The 14,575-nt window shown below is 39.8% G+C and overlaps 1 protein-coding gene across 3 annotated transcripts in view; it reads left to right on the top strand.

Moving 5' to 3' along the window:
- The window catches only part of WNT5A (Wnt family member 5A), a 31,515-nt gene extending 17,789 nt beyond the window's left edge, over positions 1-13,726 (top strand). For all 3 annotated transcript variants that reach the window (XM_066596543.1, XM_066596545.1, XM_066596544.1), the window contains exon 5: positions 11,414-13,726. In XM_066596543.1, the coding sequence (XP_066452640.1) occupies positions 11,414-11,872 (459 nt within the window). In that variant the 3' untranslated portion in view covers positions 11,873-13,726. The remainder of the gene's footprint in view (positions 1-11,413) is intronic.
- Positions 13,727-14,575: the final 849 nt, after the last annotated feature.

The raw sequence follows: 14,575 nt of genomic DNA, 5'->3' as shown, positions 1-14,575 counted from the left end.
ATCCGCACTTGTGGATTTTGCTTGATTACCTGCAACAGTATCTGCAACAGTTGGGTCTCCTGGTGGATTTTGATGTTCCCCATTGAAATCAATTGGGAAAAATCCACAACGAATCCACAACAGAAATTGGCATCGTTCTGGATTTAAAACTTTGCGCCCCAGCTCACTTTCTACAGAGTGTGGATGAGGTTTGTGAAATCTCATCCACTTTGTTGCTACTGTACTCCACTGCGGATCTTCTACCCACAAATACAAATGGAAAAGCTGCAGTGTTTCCATATTATGTGCTAAAAAACGTGTAGAACAAAAAACATGTAGCCCTTACCCAAAACTGATATAATGTAGCGAACCCTCAGGAAAGCGGAGTGAATTGTGTTGCCTGTGTGAGTAATTCTACAGTAAGTCTGGTAGTTGTGATGAGCGAACGTTTGAAAAGTTCAGTTTGACTGCTTCGCCAAACTTTTACAAAAAGTATTATTCAGTCCGAATTAGTTCAAACTGAATCAGAAGTTGTCCAAAACCCCTAAAACTGGTGTTTATAACTGTCTAGGAGCCAAAAAAAGCCCTGTTTACCCCTCTGAGAGTATTATACAGAGCTTTTATGGCTCTCAGACAGTGTTATACACCAGTGTTGAGCGAACCGAACCAGAAGAAACCTGTTGCGGGTAGAACTTTTAGCAAGGTTCTACTGGTTTGATTCACTCAACTCTAACCAGGAGGGTTTTTACCCTTAAGAACTTTTAATCAGAACATATAGAAAATGAGGGTCTCACTGTGACTTTTATTGTCAGTAACATAGACGAGTGAGAAAAGTCACATCTTCTATTCTATCAGATTTCTTCTTTCTATTTATTGCCTGTAATTGACACTTTTTGTTTTCCATCATTTCCATCCAAGCAGTTTATACCACGTAATTCTTACATATGGTGATATTGAACAAATCACGCATACGCTGTAAGGGCTCATTCACACCAACTTAAATAGAAGCGTGTTACGCACATATATTTTATGTGCATAATATGCAGTGAATAGAACCCATTGTTTTCAATGGCTTCATACACAGCTGCATATTTTTTACGCGGGTTTCGATCGCGGGGAAAAAAAGGCAGCATGTCCTATTTTGGTGTCTATTACACACGAAAATAGCCAATTCAAATCAATGGGCATGAATAAATTCACAGTAAATCTGCGTATTTACACAAGAAATCAATGGGATTATTTGTGCTTTTTTACGCGCATAAAAACGCAGCGTATTCACACACATATTATTAATCTGAAAGGCAGAAATCCGCAGGCGCATTTTGGTCCGTGAATACACTGCGCATTCACATACTGAAATACGTAATATGGCTGTGTGAATGGACCCGTAACTCACTGAGGCATCAGATCACATATCAACCTTCTGGTTTATTAATTCTAGGCTGGCACTTTTTATATAACATGGCTCATACATATTGTTCCCCATCTCATTTATTTGACATTTATCCATTCTTGAGTATCATATGTGAATTCTAGAAAGTTAATGTATCCTGATTTTTATCACTGAGAGTACTATCAGGCTGAGGGTAATTAGTAGTGCATATATCATATATGTAGGTCAGTGCTGGCATGGGTTGTGTTGAAGGTAAGCCCTGGCTCAGTCTGCTTTTCCATGCACAAAATCAACCCATGTAGTGTACCCAATCTACAGGCAACCCAACAAGAATATTGTTGTCCTTCTCATCTGCAAGGGCTAAAGAAGCCAAACAGAAACACAGTTAATAAGCTATTCATACACCTTCTGTCATTCGGCTGACCCGAATGACAGAAGGTGTATGGATATCCCCAATATTCCCCCATATACGCATGAATGCCCGTCTGAGCCAAATATGCATGTGTAGTTAGGAGAGAAAGCTGATGTCAGGTATCTGGCAGCAGCTTATCTCTCAAGAACCAAATGATTGGGCAGTTTAAATCTAAAGGTACTTTTACACAGGGTGATTATCGCTGAATTATCAGGGGAAACAGCGAATTTCGGTGATAGTCTCTGAACGACTATTGCTCCTGTGTGAGAGCAAAGAGGTGATATGCTGGGACGACTGTTGGGTGTTTATGTGCTCAACAGTCATCCTGTGTAAGGTGTCCCTGCCTGATTTTAATCTCCCCCAAAATCTAATTTTAAGGGAGAGTCAGGAGCCCACCACACACATTGTTCCCATCAAAATCGGTGGATTTTGTCGATTTATTTGTAATGTATATGGCCACCTTTAGTCTTTTGTTAATAATAACTGACCGATGCTAGATAATATATTTTTTTATCTCGATGGCTTTGGACATTGTCATCACAAGTCTCCTTTGCATTATAACTAGAGATGAGCGAGCGTACTATGAAAAGCACTACTCGCTCGAGTAATTTGCTTTATCCGAGTATCGCTGTGCTCGTCCCTGAAGATTCGGGTGCCGGCACGGAGTGGGGAGCTGCAGGGGAGAGCGGGGAGGAACGGAGGGGAGATCTTTCTCTCCCTCTCTCCCGCCCGCTCTCCCCTGCTCCCCGCTGCGACTCACCTGTCAGCCGCAGCGGCACCCGAATCTTCAGGGACGAGCACAGCGATACTCGGATAAAGCAAATTACTCGAGCGAGTAGTGCTTTTCCGAGTACGCTCGCTCATCTCTAATTATAACACATTTCTACTAATTTGGTGCCTTAATACAATTCTAATACCAGCCTTGTTGGTAAGACTCCTGTTCATTGTTTGGGGGCAAGAACTACCAATCTAAATATACTTTCACTGCAGTATTTAGAATACATTATACTTTTTAGGCCCCCTGCACACAGGCGGCGGCATTTCCCCGCAGAATTTACCGCCCATGCCCGCCTGCATAGAATTGCATTACAATACGCAATCCTATGCAGACGGACGCGATTTGTCCACATGAAAATGCACGCGGAAAACAAATCACGGCATGTTCTATTTCACTCCCGGGCCGCCGGCTCTGCTCTGCGCATGCGCCGGCTGGCCGGCAGCTGGCACATCACAGAGCCGGAGCCGCGGGAGAGGTGAGTGCCACGCTGGTCCCTGCAGGGTCTCGGGTCGGGTCCTGCTGCGAGAAACTTCGCAGCGAGATCCGACCAAGCCGTCTGCACGTGGCCTAATAGTCCATCAATGTTTGATAACAAAGGTCTCACCCCTGTGGCCCTCACTAGCACTGCAATTGTATCTGCTTATCATTGGGGGTCTTGCGTATAGGCCCCTTATTCATTACACATTGATGTCCTATTCTATAAAAAAAATTGCAGAATTCTTTTTTACTTAAAGTAGATTCATAATACTTTTTTCTTCCACTGTGCTTCCTTCACTCAGTGAACCTCATTTATGTTATAAACAAAAACAGAAGATGTTGGTCATAGGAATAAGATTTGATCCGTCATTTTCCTAATACTTGTGATCTGGTTCCTTCGGGCAATTTGGTCCTTATATCCCTTAGTTTTCATACAAGTCCTAATGAATTTTGATCTGTTTTGCTGTATAGGATTTAATTGCCATTACTCTAAATCTAGAAAGACCAGTATATCATTCAATTTAACTTTTGGAGTGTTGGAGGAAACATGGCATAAAAACTCTGTGCAAAGGTTGCCCTCAGTGAGGTGGGGACTCAAGACCCAGTGCTTCTTGGCAACGATGCTACATACTCTGCCTTCATGACTGCCCTTTATCTCATAAGCCAATACTAGAGCCCACTGCTTGCACACCAAGACTATATTTGGTAAAATTCTTGATGATGATCCTACTTGGTGTATTGGGTATAAATGTTCTTTTTAACTTTTCAATTACTTTACAATAGGGTTTCTAGTGTTAAGATAAGAGGTCATTAATAGAGATGAGCGAGCATACTCGTCCGAGCTTGATGCTCGTTCGAGTATTAGGGTGCTCGAGATGCTCGTTACTCGAGACGAGCACCACGCGATACTTGTCTCGATTAAACGAGCACTGACCATTGAATTCAATAGAGCCAGCAATACAGCCGGCTCCATTGAAAGCAATGGGCTGCCGGCGAGCGCGGGATGAATTTTCGGGAAGGGCTTAAAAATATAAGCCCTTACCTGAAAATCATCCTAAAATGTGTAAAAAAAAAAAAAAAAAATTATACTCACCTTTCCTCTGCAGCCGGAGTTCAGCCGCGTCTGGCCGGCAGTTCTCCTGAACTGCTGTGAGTAGTATTCAGCAGCCGGGGATTTAAAATCCCCGCCTGCTGAATGAGCTGCCTCTGATTGGTCACAGCCTCACCAATCAGAGGCAGCTCTCACTCACACCCATTCATGAATTCATGAATGACAGCTGAGAGCTGCCCCTGATTGGTCCCTGTGCTGAGCCAATCAGAGGCAGCACTCACTCAGAGTGAGAGCTGCCTCTGATTGGTGAGGCTGTGACCAATCAGAGGCAGCTCATTCAGCAGGCAGGGATAAATCCCCGGCTGCTGAATACTACTCACAGCAGTTCAGGAGAACTGCCGGCCAGACGCGGCTGAACTCCGACTGCAGCGGAAAGGTGAGTATACATTTATTTATTTTCTTTTACACATTTTAGGATGATTTTCAGGTAAGGGCTTATATTTTTATATAGCTGTGGCAGGGGAGAACGATGTTTATGCTGACAGTGCGGGGGGGGGGGGGGGGGTCTCACTCTTGCCACTATTGTGGCTTAATAGTGAGACCTCGGAGCCCGAAATGCAGCCCTGCATGTTGCTCCTCGCCTGCCCTATCCATTTCTGTGGTTTTTACATGTCTTTGGTGATTTGCTAAGATTTTCACAAATTAAAACCTTAGCGGAGCACCAGTCATATACAAAAATGCTCGAGTCGCCCATTGACTTCAATGGGGTTCGTTACTCGAAACGAACTCTCGAGCATCACTGAAAGTTCGACTCGAGTAACAAGCACCCGAGCATTTTGGTGCTCGCTCATCTCTAGTCATTAACTTTTCAGTGGCTAAAGATGATGTGCCACAGAAACATATCACAGTCAAGTTAAACTTTGCTACATCTGTTCTATAGTAATTGCTCAGTATTTCTTTATTTTTCCTAGTGAGTAGTGATAAGTGAATGCTCAGTTTGTCAGGTTCGATGAACTTTTGCTAAAAAGCTTTGTCCGTTTCTAATTAGTTCCAACCAATCATCAAAACCACTGGTGTATAGCACTGTCTAAGAGCCATACAGGACTTTCATGTCTAAGATAAATAAAAGCCTGGTATGGCTCTTAGACAGTGCTACACACCAGTGTTTAAGAGTAGAGTTGAGCAAACCGAACCCGTAGAACTCTGCTTCGGGTAGAACTTTCCCAAAAGCTCAGTTCAGGCTTATGTGAACTGAACTTTTAGCAAAGTTTGACTTGAAACAGGTAAGCGTAATTTTACATTAGCCTTTACATTAGCCATTACACTTGCCTGAGTAATCGCTCAGAAGAGCGATTATGGGCGACAGTTGCCCCTTGTATACACAAGAACTGACACGGCAAGTAAATGAGAATTGCTCACTTATCAGTTTCACTTGGTTTTCAGCTCACCAAAAAACTAAGAGACTGTTGGCTCTTGGCTTGTTTAAACAGGTAGTCGTTCATCTATGAATAACTCTGAATGGATGTGGGCGGCCTGAAGAGATCTCCGACGCGCTCTGTTCCCATTCAGTGAGTCATCTTATTTAGCACAGGGGCCTTTGTCACCTTTCATACATTAGGATCCTGGGATGACTGCTACCTTTGCACTCCCTATAGCTACACCCCTGTATTTGACTATACATTATAGTTGGGAGTGCCAGAAAATAGTGGATTGCAACATTGTTGTTTTTTTTTATTCTTTGTATGTTCTTTTCAGATTAACGCCATTCTGTAGGATTTTCTTTATAGCCTATTTGTCGGGAGACCAAAGTCTAGACACAACCATTCTGACTTTTATGAAAGTCTAAATTATAGGTTATCCTCATTCTTTAACACATGCTTAATCCTCTATTTCATGATAAACAGTGGACTCCATAAAGTTTAATAATTCATCTTTATAGGAGCAGTAAAGCATCATCTTAGTTGGAAAAACCAACAGAGACACAAACTTTTAGTCATAACACGCAAGTATACATAAGAATATCCACACTGTTTAAATTGGCTTCATTATTGGATTTGATTAAGAAGGATAAACATTAAAGAGCATTGCTACACAAAATGTATTTACATAGTTTTACACCACAAAGAATCCATATGTAGATTCTGGATTCAGACCATTTGAGACAAAAATCTGGATCACTACACCATTTTGTGAAATTGAATGACTGTTCAGTGCCAATAGTTGCAGATTCTCTGAAAGAGGCAATAAAAGACCTAATAGTTTTAGGGTTTGTCAAATTAATACATTTGACATATGGACACTAAGGAGGGGACTAGCTGTTCACAGAGCTGTGGAATCGTTAAGCCAAACTTCAAACTCCTCAATTTTCCCAATCTCGGTCTCTGACTCCACAGCCCTGAGCCCACTGCCCAATGCTTTTTTCCACTGTCTATGGAGGAGGAGCTTCACTACTGAGCATGTGCAGATAGTGTAGCATTGATTCATCCCAACAACAAGCCTTGAAGAAGCAGCATAAGGATACTTAGTCTAATGGAGAGAAAAGGCAATAACTGATTTTCTATTGCTGTTTCCACATCCTAGTTATCAATGTTTTTGATAAATATGGGCCTAGATGAATAGAACATATATTTATAGGACATTTCAAAACGTTCCTATTTATTTTTTAAAGGCCGGAGACGGACTCAGTACATTTCTAGTGACTCTGAAAGCTAGCATTAACATCTTGTATTTTTGTTAGCTATTAAAAGGTATCATATCTACAAGATGACTTGGTTTCTTTTACTGAGAACAATCACACTTTGCTCTACTGGCTAACACAGTACCAATACATTTTTTTTTCGGATTCCACTAAAATGGGACTCTGACTCCACATCTCTGCCTGCTAGGGACCTCCTCTATGAGCTAGACAATGGATAACTATTCATTTAAATGAGAAAGCCTGGCTTCTGTTTAGAAAGACAATGCTTTTAAGAGAGAGAATTTTTAAAAATCTAGTGTTTATTAATCCAATCAGAATTATACCAGATTTAGGGCTTTTTGCATGCGTCAATTGTTGGGAACTTAAAGAGGTTGTCCACTTGTAAACTATTGATAGCCTATCCACAGGATAGGTCTTCAATAGTAGATCAGCGTGGGTCCGCCACACAGGACTCCCTTTGATGAGCTGTGTTGCACTCATGCACTGAACTGATTTCTGCAGGAAACAGACAGCTCCTTTCCTACTACAGTGGCCAGGCTTAGTAGTACAGGCAAAGTTCTCATTGAAGTGAGTCGAAACCTTGCCTGTAATACCTACGCTGACCACTGCAGAGAATGCAGCTGTCTGCTTACTACAGATATCAGCTCAGTGCACGAGTTCACTGAGACAGCGAACAGCTGATCAGCGGGGATCCTGGCCGGCGGGTCCTCACTAATCTACTATTGATGGCTCATTTTGAATGCAGGCCATCAATAGTTTACAGCTGTACAACCCGTTTAAGTGCTTGACAGTCACCTCAGCGATAGCTCCTGATCACTTCCCCATGACCCCTCCATTCACAGTAAATGGGCTGATCTTCGTTTTATTTTGATGCCTACAGAAATTGAATGACAAGCAATTGGTGAACAAATTATCGTTCATCATTCAGTTGCTGGCAGCATCTACACTAAACAATTATCATTCAGATTCACACAATCCTGCAAGAATCTGAATGATAATCATTTTGTATAAAAGGGGCCTAATATAATAAGGATAATGGCATCTTTATAAGAATAATAAATATGGAAAAATTACAAAAACATTTTTGAAAATATTCCAGCAGTTCTTACTTAATTTCTGCTTTGGTCTTATTCTGTCTTGTATTACAATAGCAACTGCCCAATAATTAAAGAAATATTTTGTGTCCCAGGATCTCAGCCTTGTCACTGCTCTACCTTCTTACTGTCCCGTGTGTGGCTAAGATGACTGGCTGCAGCAGGAACCTCTCCCCTTTGCCCTGTCTGCAGTAGGACAAAAAGGTGAAGACCACCTCCTTGGCTAAGCCCCACTCCTGAAGCCAAAAAATTGAGAAAATTAGTAGGAGATTAAAGGGGTTGTCTCGCGAAAGCAAGTGGGGTTAAGCACTTCTGTATGGCCATATTAATGCACTTTGTAATATACATCGTGCATTAAATATGAGCCATACAGAAGTTATTCACTTACCTTCCCTGCGCTGGCGTGCCCGTCTCCATGGCTCCGTCTAACTTCAGCGTCTAATTGCCCGATTAGATGCGCTTGCGCAGAAGGGTCTTCTGCCTTTGGCTCGGTCTGGCACGAGCGGCGTTCTGGCTCCGCCCCTTCTACGCGTCATCGCGTAGCTCCGCCCCATCATGTGTGCCAATTCCAGCCAATCAGGAGGCTGGAATCGGCACACGTGACGGGGCGGAGCTACGCGATGCCGCGTAGAAGGGGGCGGAGCCAGAACGCCGCTGCTGCCGGACAGACCCGAAGGCAGAAGACCCTTCTGCGCAAGCGCATCTAATCGGGCGATTAGACGCTGAAGTTAGACGGAGCCATGGAGACGGGCACGCCAGCGCAGGGAAGGTAAGTGAATAACTTCTGTATGGCTCATATTTAATGCACGATGTATATTACAAAGTGCATTAATATGGCCATACAGAAGTGCTTAACCCCACTTGCTGCCGCGAGACAACCCCTTTAACTCTGTTCTTTCTCTGGGAAATTTCTACAAGACTATATGTTTTTAGAGTATGGAGAGAAAACATGTAGGCTGAAAAATAGTGAGGGCAAACATATATATATATTTGGTTTAATTTTATTGTCAGGAGCCCCAAAATAACCAAAAACTACAGATAGGATCCCAACCTTTAGATAATTACAATTAGGAAAACATTCTGCACCATTGATGACTGCCAGATACTCCCAACAATAACCAAAGCAGGAAGACCTGAATCCAAAAATGTTACTTCTTCGGTGTGAGATAGAGTTGGAGGGTAGATTGGAGAAACCCCCTGGACAGAGCATAGCCTGTAAGGCATCATCAAACTAGTATGTTAAAAACTTTAATTGCCTGCAAAAACTGTTTAGATGATCTATCAGGTATCCATATTGCCTTATCTGAGTAAAGTATATGATAACGGGGGTGCTGCAGCTGAGCACAGCAATATGTAGTTTGTGATGGTCTTTGCTATTTTATTTGGGAGCAGCGCATCCTATAAAAGTTGATTGGGCTCACAGGGAAAGACAATGAGTCTGGCCTCACTCGCCCACACACTCATTGACAGCTTATCCTGTATTCACATGTATACAGGGTAGGCTGTCAATAAAGTTCTCTGCATGTGGGTAATCAGACACTATGAATATATGAGTTCAATCAGCATAAATACGGCTGCAGGGTACACACTACAAAAAGTACCTCCTGGTCCAACATAGTAAAGTCTTGTCTGATTGCTGTATAAACACCATGACTGACCAAATATCTGTTGAAGTTGAAATCATTGCAGGCAATGTATACATGTTCCATACAGCAGTATTGGTACTTCAGTATCTTTTAGGGTACATTTACACCGGCCAATATTCTCCTGGTTATCGCTCAAGTCAGCAATTACATGCAGCTATTGATAAAGCAAGTGAGTGAAAATCACTCACTTTTCATAGCTGTTCGATTTTTAGCTCACCTAAAAACTGAGCCAGTATCGGCCCATTAACACAGGTAGTCATTTATCTATGAACGGCTATCTGTTTACTCCGAATGGGGATGGGTGAACAGAAGAGATCTCTGGCATGCTTTGCCCTCATTCAGTGAGTAATTATCACACCTGTTATATTAGGAAATTGTTCTTTAACAGGTTTCCTAATATATTTCTAAAGGGGTTTTCCAGGATTTTTTCTAATCATTGATGACCAGGATAGGTCATCAAGAAATGTTTGGCGGCTCTGGGACTCCTACCAATCAGCTGTTTCTTGGAGCTATTACATGGCGAAATTAGCACAGCTCTCTAGACTCAATTCCATCAAATGAATGAGTTTAGGTCATTTTTTAAGAAAACATCCTAGAACACCCCTTTAAATATAGGTTTGGTAAAAAAAAACTAACCAAGGTAACATTAGTTCATGTATACATACTTGAGGATACATACATCCTGAATGAAATAAGTGTCCCTATAAATTCATCTTGCTGGCATGTTCCTAGGTTATATATGTAGTATGCAAAATGGCTATCTTCCAAAAGAAAGAGAATGGTCACTACAATTCCATCTATAGGCCGCCTGCACACAGGAATATTTGCATTGTGGAATCCGGAGTAGGCATCTTCCTCCGGGTTCCTCAGCAAATACTGTCCATATCATGATATGGAAAAGCACTTTTTTCTGCACACGAGTGGAAATCGATTGTGATTTTCGCTCGCAGAGGAAAAATCGGAGCGTGCTCTATCTTTGAGCTGATTCCGCTTGGTTGGCTTTAATGGAAGCCATCTGATCCAATGCCCTTAACATTGCAGAAAGATCATGGGACCTGCGTCGCACCTCGTGACGGCATGGTAAATCTGTACTGCGCATGTTCAACAAAGAGCCGTATGGACCATTCGCAGTACAGAAAAAGAAGAAAGAAGACAGGTACACGGGATCACAGGCTGGGCACAGGGTCGGATTCCAGTGTGGGATCCTGAATCCAGAGTCCAACCTGTTTGAGTGCAGCCGGCCATATAGGGGTAAGAGAGCATTGCATTGAAGACCTCTGTAAGGAGTATTAGTAACTTTCGTGAGCCTGTTCACACAGCATATCAAGCAACCAATCAAAACCGTAGAGATGAGAAACAAAACTTTTAAACTATGCCTTCCACTGGAGTTTCTGGTTTGGCTGATAACCTGAGTCATGTTTCAAGGCTCTTTAAGGGGGCAGATATTGATTTGCAGGGCAACCACCTATAGCTAATGCTGAAAAGCTGTTTTTCATTCTTCCGCATTTTTCTCCATCAAGAGGCTCTCTTCTAGTTGGGTCTACGAAAAGGAGAATCTGTACCATTTGAGAGGGTGTTAGATCTATAATATGGTCTGGTTAAAGCTAGACAGTGTGGTGGGGACAGAATCATGTAAGGAAATATTCATTTAGCTAGTTATAGACTCCTGGCAGATAAAGATAGATAGAAACAAATACTGTAAAGAATTTGTGATATAAATAGTGTGGATAAACCTGTAGCTATCTCTAGTATGAATACCAGGACAGAAATAACTTGAATGCTAAATTTATGATCCAATTAGTCTGTATCTAATGTCTTGTCTGTGTGTATGCTTCCCTGGAGTTGTCTATAGCCATCAAACTAACCTTTGTGTCTCACTTTACAGGCAGTAAGTACTTTGGCGGATGTGGCCTGCAAATGTCATGGAGTCTCTGGTTCTTGCAGTCTTAAGACTTGTTGGCTACAGTTAGCTGACTTCCGAAAAGTGGGAGACCTATTGAAGGAGAAGTATGACAGTGCCGCAGCCATGAAACTCAATAGTCGAGGAAAATTGGTGCAAGTCAACAACAAGTTCAACTCTCCAACTACTAACGATCTGGTGTACATTGATCCAAGTCCAGATTATTGTGTACGCAATGAAAGCACTGGGTCTTTAGGAACCATGGGAAGGCTGTGCAATAAAACATCAGAGGGTATGGACGGCTGTGAGCTTATGTGCTGCGGTAGAGGATATGACCAGTTCAAAACAGTACAAACTGAGAGATGTCACTGCAAGTTTCACTGGTGCTGTTATGTCAAATGCAAGAAATGTACCGAGATCGTTGACCAGTTTGTATGCAAGTAAGACGCAAAGGAAATGACTATGGACAATATTGAATATCTGCTTTAATTTATAGAGGTCACCTAGGAGTTGCAAGCAGACAGCAACTGGATCTATTTTTCTTCATATTACACAGCCTCTCCTTGGATAAAAAAAAAAACAAGTAATGAAAAATAAACTGAAAAAAAATATTTATTTACAAAAATAAAGACTTTTTTTTTAAAAGAAAGTATATAACTAGATAAACTAAGACTGAAGTGTTCGGGATTTAGAACTTGTACAGTAGGTTTATATGGATGAGAGGGGAGTAGACGGATGAAGACAAGCTGTGTTTTTATAGTAAATAAAAAAGTTGAGTTTAATGGTTTATGGAGCAATCACTCCAAAAAGTTTCCCAGTTCGGCAGTTAGATACAGAGATTTTTTTTCTCTAACATTTTATTTTCATATTAGGAACTACTATTTGTTGTGTGATACCTCTGGAGATGTTGGGATTGCACTTTGTATTATGCATACATTCTTATATGTTAAGTTTCAAATATTCATACACATTGTTAACGGACAACATACCCATTTAATTCAGGCATTAACTCATATTGACATATTCATCCTACTCATTATACTGTCATTGTGCTAAGAATATACTGTACTGGTTGAAAGAAAAATTTGTGAAGAATTGACTTTTTACAATTTCACCTTAGGATCTTTTTAGAAAGAAATTTCCATCATGCTGACCCGGTCATTAAAAAAATGTAACTCATATCTCATTCTGTATTAAGCCATTTTACTATTGCAAAGTCATTATATGCAGTTTTTAAGAACAAGTCATACTTTTGCATACTATTAACCCTATACACTAAACTTTTTACATGCAATATGGTTACATTTATGGGAAATTGTGGTCTGCTGTTTTCTATTTCAAAGCTTTTGTGACTATATGTATATATAACCCTAAATACTGCCAGTAATTAAATGTATGTATTTATTTACACATTTACCTAGGCAATGTTTCCTTTTTATTTCAAATCAGTAGTTTTTGAACTTATTTAAAGAAAAAAAACAACATTTTGACATTTTGTATGAATACATTTTACAAAATCTTAACATTTTGGTGTCAGGTTTCCAAAGGGGGGGGGGGGGATTTCTTCAAAATAGTTTAAAGCACATATGAATATATGGTTCACGGGCTGTAGAGTAGAAAGGAGAGTGAGCAGTACTAAGGGGCAGTTCCACAAATTATAATGCACTTGAAGCCATTTTTTTACAATTTCATTTTGAAAGGGCATTACCAATATGAATGCTATTAATAATAAAAAGTCCCATAAAAAACATCACTTTCGATAAATTACCCCAAATTTAATTATTTTTACAAAAGCAGCAGCATATTTTCTCTGTCAACAGCTGTGACTTTTTGACTTGTGAGTAATTCACACGTCCATGTTGTAGTGTAAAATTTATTTTTGTCTCCACGATACAATGGTTCGAAATGTCTTAATTTATTACCCATACTTAACATAGTATATGTAGGAAACTACAATAACATTAAATTTCACTAAGCACTAATGAAATAATGCTGATATTTTTATATATATTTTGAGTGCTAAATTTTTTTTCTTGAGTCATTTTGTTTTTAAAGAGCAAACGTTACCAGTCCAGACTATTCATTTTGAATTATTTAATGTAAAATATTTACTTGTCCTTGAGAAATGTAAATTCTATGTTCTATTTTCCTGTATATTGTACATGTAATGTACATATTTTGCAGCCCTATATGATTTGTATATTTCTCTGGTTTAAAAAAAAAATTAACAAAAGGAACATGGCAATTCTTACCATGAAAGACAAAAATATAAAATAAAAATAAAATTTGATACTTTTATCTTATAGTGGTTTGATTTAACAATTTAATACGCAAACTTAAAAGTGTAGTTCTTCTACAACAGAAAAAAAAAGAAAAAAATTGGAAAAGACTTTTTTCTGCATCTGAAGCAAAACTAACATTCTGGCTACACCAAGTTTCAGAAGAAAGGTCAAGGAGCCAATATTATTTCAGATGTACATAATTAAAATGTTTGTATATGAAGTTTGCATACATTTTGGCTGCAGTTGGGGGAATACACATCAGGATTATAGCTACTCACTAATTTAATGAAAACATGGATGTGAAGAACTTTCAAAAATTAGAATAATCCATCAGATTGGTTGTATATTATTAATATGATTAAAATACTTTTTCAGGAACATTGCCCTAGATTTTTTTTTATTTCTACATTTGAACTAGTTTAAATATAGCTTAAAAGTTCCAATTTAATGTGGACTCCAATCTGTAAGAGTGATAAAAAGAATATTGGATACTTTACTGTTTCTATTCCTTTTGTCTTCTGTATTTGCAAATCCAAAACGTTGCCTTTGGGAAGGTGGCCAGAATGCACTAACAAATGAATATACTTGGCTTGATGTTTGGAGGAAGACTATAATTATGGTCAATGATAACTTTGTGAAATAGAGCATATACTCTGTTTTTGAGATTATCTATTTTTGTTTCAAGGTTTTCATTTTCCACGTAAATGTTCAGTAGGATTTTTGAAGCACTGTCCAATAACAAATAGATTTTTTTCGACTTTAGTGATCAATGTAGTAAATTAATAGAGGATAAAGTAAAATGAGAAGACAACTTAAATGCATATATTTAAAATCTACCCAGAAATTGTTTATACATTTCAACAAT

Source organism: Eleutherodactylus coqui, chromosome 3 (genome assembly GCF_035609145.1).
Source record: "Eleutherodactylus coqui strain aEleCoq1 chromosome 3, aEleCoq1.hap1, whole genome shotgun sequence".
NCBI classification, from domain to species: Eukaryota; Metazoa; Chordata; class Amphibia; order Anura; family Eleutherodactylidae; genus Eleutherodactylus; species Eleutherodactylus coqui.
Note: the sequence above shows the minus strand (reverse complement) of the source record. Positions and strands in the feature narration are given on the sequence as shown.